The following is a 5,751-nucleotide window of genomic DNA, read 5'->3' as shown; positions in this document are numbered from 1 at the left end:
TGAGGCATTATAAGATAGAAGTATAAACAACCTGCACGTGTGGGAATTGGTTAAATAAAATAGAGCACAACTATAGAATGGATACTATGCATCCATTTAAAGGAGGCAGGTCTCTGTATTTTAAAGATGCCCTGTTTACTGAAAAAACAGGCAGAGAACAGTATTAGTACCATGAGGTGTGAAGAAAGAAAAAGGGGGAATAATCTACATCGGTGTGAAGACAGAATAGCTCTGCAAGGACGCAAGAAACAGAACAACGGAAGAACGCCTGCCCTCCAGGGGAGGGCAGGTACCAAGGGGCACAGAAGGAAGACAGGCTGACTTTCCACTCTGTGCTTGGAATTGTGTGCTGTGCGCCTATAGTAACTGTTCCAAGTTTTTCTTTTTTTGTAGAAGAGATAAAGGTAGAATAGGATTGCTCCATGAGAAGTCAGTGTGCTTTCAAGCAGGCATCTCTCAGCTAATAAAATATTTACTTAAAGGCATCTTAAGGGAATTCCCTGGCAGTCCAGTGGTTAGGACTCTGCCCCTCCACTTCCACTTGGGCAGTGGGACAGGGTTCCACCCCTGCTGGGGGAATTCCCCACTAGCCCCACCCCGCAGCCAAAAAAAAAAAAGGCAACTTAAAAGTCGGATTGATCGCCCTTCCTAAACTGGGTAGCCTGTGGCTGGTTTAATTTTATCCTTCTGAAGCTGGAGAGGAAATTCATCTGAGCATTTACCCATCCCTTCGCTTGTTGAAGGAAGGACTCAGTAGAATGTGTTCTGAAAGTGACATTTAAATTGATAATAAAGAGGAGGAGACAGGAAAGAGGACACCGTTAGGACACAAACGTTTATGTGATTTTAGCCATTACAACAGTAGTTCAGAAAGATCTCAAACGTTACATGGATGTCATCAATATTACAAACAGAAAAAAAAAAGGGACAGGCAGCAGTGAAGAGCACCAGAGCCCCAGCGCCCCAGCGCCCGCCGCCAGCGGCCCCGGACGTGCTTGCCTCGGCCCGCCAGCCCCCCTCCCGGCTCCGCCCGGCCTCCCTACCCGGCCTCCGCCTCCGCGCGGCTCAGGCCTCATCCTCGCCCTCCTCCTCCTCGAACTCGCCCTGCTCGTCGGCCGTGGCGTCCTGGTACTGCTGGTACTCGGACACCAGGTCGTTCATGTTGCTCTCGGCCTCGGTGAACTCCATCTCGTCCATGCCCTCGCCCGTGTACCAGTGCAGGAAGGCCTTGCGCCGGAACATGGCCGTGAACTGCTCCGAGATGCGCTTGAACAGCTCCTGGATGGCCGTGCTGTTGCCGATGAAGGTGGCCGACATCTTCAGGCCGCGGGGCGGGATGTCGCACACGGCCGTCTTCACGTTGTTGGGGATCCACTCCACGAAGTAGCTGCTGTTCTTGTTCTGCACGTTGAGCATCTGCTCGTCCACCTCCTTCATGGACATGCGGCCCCGGAAGATGGCGGCCACGGTCAGGTAGCGGCCGTGGCGCGGGTCGCAGGCGGCCATCATGTTCTTGGAGTCGAACATCTGCTGGGTCAGCTCGGGCACCGTCAGCGCCCGGTACTGCTGGCTGCCCCGGCTGGTGAGCGGCGCGAAGCCGGGCATGAAGAAGTGCAGGCGCGGGAAGGGCACCATGTTCACGGCCAGCTTGCGCAGGTCGGCGTTGAGCTGGCCCGGGAAGCGCAGGCAGGTGGTGACCCCGCTCATGGTGGCCGACACCAGGTGGTTGAGGTCCCCGTAGGTGGGGGTGGTCAGTTTCAGGGTGCGGAAGCAGATGTCATACAGCGCCTCGTTGTCGATGCAGTAGGTCTCGTCCGTGTTCTCCACCAGCTGGTGCACGGACAGGGTGGCGTTGTAGGGCTCGACCACCGTGTCGGACACCTTGGGCGAGGGCATGACGCTGAAGGTGTTCATGATGCGGTCAGGGTACTCCTCGCGGATCTTACTAATGAGAAGGGTCCCCATCCCAGACCCCGTGCCGCCCCCCAGCGAGTGCGTCAGCTGGAAGCCCTGCAGACAGTCACAGCTCTCGGACTCCTTCCTGACCACGTCCAGGACTGAGTCCACCAGCTCGGCGCCCTCCGTGTAGTGGCCCTTGGCCCAGTTGTTCCCAGCACCGCTCTGGCCTGCCAGAGGGAGAGAGTCTTCATAAGTCACTGATGATTGCATTACATTCCTTTTCACCCTAAACCCTTTAATAGAGCTCAGTGAGTCAGAGTTCAGGTAAGATTTCAGGTTATCATTAAAATGACCAAACATTAAAATATTTGGTTATGGACATAATTATAAATAAGGAAGGTTAGGGACCTGGCTATTAGAGGTTGAAAGACCTTTTGTTTTAGGTTATATATATGAGACAAAATGAGCACACAGCTCCATACTCTTTCTAAGGCGGTCACACCCCTCCACCCTGAGCTGTCCAGCATAAGTTTAACTCCCAGGCCATCAGCCATGCCAGTCACTCACCAAAGACGAAGTTGTCAGGCCTGAAGATCTGGCCGAAAGGTCCAGACCTGACGGAGTCCATGGTGCCCGGCTCCAGGTCCACCAGGATGGCCCGAGGCACATACTTGTTACCTGCAGAGACAGAGCAGGACTCAGATCTGTGGGCAGAGATCTCAGAAGAGGGGCCCTGGTATCAGCTTCCTTCCTTGCAGGCGCTGCTTGTATCCCCAACAAAGGACACAGGACAGGATTCTCACAAGATTCTCAAAGGAGCACTGACCCCCCCCACCCCGTTCCCCCCCACCCAAAAAAAACCTCAGGGAAAGATAGGAATCCTAAATCTGCTAAACCACCCTCCCCTGGGGCCACAGTTCTGGGGTCAGTCCCTTGGGGAGGGGGGCAGGGTAAAGGCGATCACCAGTGGCCTCGTTGTAGTACACGTTGATTCTCTCCAGCTGCAAGTCACTGTCTCCATGGTAACTGCCAGTGGGGTCGATGCCATGCTCATCGCTGATGACTTCCCAAAACTGAGACACAGAAAAACCTGCATTAGGCCACGCCCCACCGCCGAGAGGCCAGCGACACACAATGAAAAGACTCGGTTTCGACAGCCCAGCATCTCCACAGCTTTAGGGCAATCAGACCCGCACAGCGGCAGGGCTTGCATTTTGCAAGGTCACCGAGTTGAAGCTGGGCGTTTCCTGGGCGAACAGCTGCTCGAGGGAGGAGGTGGGGGTCTTGGCGGGGAGGGGAGGGACTAGCAACTGGATGGCGGGCGCGCAGGGCGCCCAGCGGCGCGGAGGGGTGAGAGGGGGTGGGAGGGGGGTCGGGGGCCGGAGGGGCTGAAGGACGGTGTGGTTAGATTCAAGGCACGTCCGGGGACCACGAGATGCTCGTCCTCCGCCCCTCCCCCCGCCACTCGACTAGGGTTCCAGCGAGTAAAACCGATTCTCCCGGCGTCCGGGCCCCGCCCGCAAAGTGGCGCCCAGCCGCGGACACCCCGGCGCGCCCTCCGGGCCAGCGCGCGAGGTTTAGAGAAGAGAAGGGAGGGGCGCCCGGGGACCGAGAGGCCAGACGAGTCACAGCCTCAAGCTGAGGGCTTCCCCACACCCCCGCCGAACGCCGCGGCGGGCGCACGCCCGGCTCCGCAGTACAGAGCCGCGGGAAGGTCTGCACTTGGGGGAGCCGCGGGCCCACTCAGGACCACGTTCGCGCCCGGAACCCCGAGGGTCATCAGGCTGGGCCCCCGTCCCCACCCGATCCCGCCCGGACGCCGCGCCCACCTTGGCGCCGATCTGGTTGCCGCACTGGCCCGCCTGGATGTGCACGATCTCGCGCATGGTGCCGGCTCGCGTCTTCTGCCCCGGGTCGGCGTCTGGTCGCTCTGTCGGTCCCCTCGCACACTCACTGCGGGGTCACGGGGAACGCGCTCGGGAACCAGCCGGCTGAGAGCGCCGGCCCCGCGGTTTCGGCCTTTTATGCGAGGAGGGTGGGGCGGCCCGCGCAGGCCTCGCCCCCAGCCCGAGCCCCCCAGTCCCCTTCGCGCTAGCGCTCTCCAGGCCCCGCTGACGTAATGCTCCGGGCCCCAGTGACCGTCCAGGGGGCTGGACCACGGGCCCGCGGCCAATCAGCACAGGCTTGCGGGCTGGGCGAGGCCTGGGGGCTGCGCGGAGCCGGGTGGGGGGGCGTGCGCATTGTCTAGGACTGGGGGGATGTGGAAAAGCTGGGCACCGAGAACTGGGGGGTGGGTGAAGGAACCGAGGGCGGGAGGGTGGAGACGCGAGGGTGACCAGCGTGGCAGGCCAGGTGTGGGGGGAGAGCGGGCACAGGGTGGGTAGGGGTGGGAGACTGGAACAGGTGGAAGGGCCACCAGGTGCTCCGGAAAGGAGCGCGCTGCGCCGGGGCGCCGGCAGGTGGTAGCGGCGGTGGCCTGGGTTTCGCCACCACCGCGGACTGCGGCCCCTCTTCCACCCTCGGCCGGGGCCCCCTAAGCCACCCTCCCCGGGGAGATCGCTGCCCTTTCCCCAATCCAACGGCGGTGCGGCGGCCGAAGCTCGGCCCCGGGAGGACGTCCTTGTGACAGCTTGTTGGGACCGAAGGGCCGTGACCCTAGATACTTAAGGCCCAAGGGCTCCAGGGTGCCCTCCACCCTGCCCCCGGGGTCCGTGAGTCCCCTCTTTTGTCTCTGCCAAGGGCCCCTCCCTTCCTTTCTCTGTGGCTGCGGCATCCGGGGACTGGACCACCTCGGGGCCTCCACCACCCTGCCAGACCCTCTCCAAGAGTCCACAGCTCCCCGGCTGGTACCCAGGACCCCTCCTCCCCGCGGCTTTTGTTCCTTGGGAGTCTGTGGGGTGGGTGTGGCTGGCTGGCCGCGCAGGGTGGACGGTCCAGCGATCAGAAGAGGGTGGGGTTCGGGGGCGGGGCTGCGGCAGAACAAAGAGCTGGAAAACGCGTGGGCCACCTCCCACGACCGAGCGTTTGAGAGTCACACTGGGTTCGGTTCATCTTTTGTCCACTAAGGGGACGGGTCCCCAGGGAGATCGCCGCCTGCCCCACCGATGACATTCTCATCATCCACCAGGCGCCGGAAGCCGAAGCGGCCACGAGGTCCCCAACCTTGGTGCTGCCGATGCGGGCGAGGGGCCGCCTGGAGACTGCAGCACGGGCGGGCGGGGGCCGCGCGCGACCCTGATGGCCCACGGCGCGCGTGCGCGGACGCGGCCCCGACACGCCTTCAAACCTACAATTTCTAAGGAGTCCAAGAAGGAGCTGATTTCTTTGTTACTTTTCGTGTGTGTGTGTGTGTGTGTGTGTGTGTGTGTGTGTGTGTGTGTGTGTGTGTGTGTGTGTGTGTGTGTAAGAGAGCGCTGGTACCTGGTCCCCGCAATTCCGTGGGCGAAGCTTCCTGTGCCCCACTCCGACCCTTCACGGGTCGTCTGCGAGGTGACGTGACCCTTTTTCATCCTCAGGCCAGAGGGGCCGAATGACCCGGGTTCTCCCGGCTGAGCGCAGCCCGCAGCTGTCGAGTGAGGCCCGCCCGCCCCCCGTCCCCCCAAGTATCAGCAAGCTGTCATCGCCTCCCTTCCCGCTGCGGGCGGAAGGGGGGCTTTCAGCCCAATTCCAGCGCACAAAGAGAGGCAGAGAGAACAAAAGCTCGGCGCCCCCAGACACTCCCGGCGCCCGGACGGCGGTCCCCAGACGCGGCTGTGGGAGTCCGGGTGGGGAGGAGCCGGCCGAGGGGCAGAGCGGCGGAAGGTCGCCCATGTGCCCGCTTGCGGGGCTCCAAGGACCGAGTCCTGACCCGGA

General features: G+C 61.4%; 1 protein-coding gene across 8 annotated transcripts; it reads right to left on the bottom strand.

Moving 5' to 3' along the window:
• Window positions 1-821: 821 nt before the first annotated feature.
• Window positions 822-3,898, bottom strand: TUBB2B (tubulin beta 2B class IIb). Of its 8 annotated transcripts, none has more exons than XM_081517981.1 (5): window positions 3,729-3,898; window positions 2,864-2,972; window positions 2,467-2,577; window positions 1,518-2,126; window positions 822-1,172 (listed from the first exon to the last, which is right to left on the bottom strand). In XM_081517981.1, exons 1-5 carry the CDS (start codon window positions 3,783-3,785, stop codon window positions 1,066-1,068), a joined length of 993 nt encoding a protein of 330 aa, XP_081374107.1. In that variant the 5' UTR covers window positions 3,786-3,898; the 3' UTR covers window positions 822-1,065. The 8 variants fall into 8 exon arrangements, with proteins under 8 accessions (XP_081374107.1, XP_081374104.1, XP_081374100.1 ...); XM_081517978.1 differs by having other exon boundaries at window positions 822-1,757; window positions 2,004-2,126; XM_081517974.1 differs by having other exon boundaries at window positions 822-2,028; window positions 2,101-2,126.
• Window positions 3,899-5,751: the final 1,853 nt, after the last annotated feature.

The sequence above is a fragment of the Giraffa tippelskirchi genome, chromosome 8 (genome assembly GCF_054371585.1).
Source record: "Giraffa tippelskirchi isolate mGirTip1 chromosome 8, T2T-mGirTip1v1.2.pri, whole genome shotgun sequence".
NCBI classification, from domain to species: domain Eukaryota; kingdom Metazoa; phylum Chordata; class Mammalia; order Artiodactyla; family Giraffidae; genus Giraffa; species Giraffa tippelskirchi.
The sequence above is the reverse complement of the archived record's forward strand: the minus strand, read 5'-3'. Positions and strand labels throughout refer to the sequence as shown.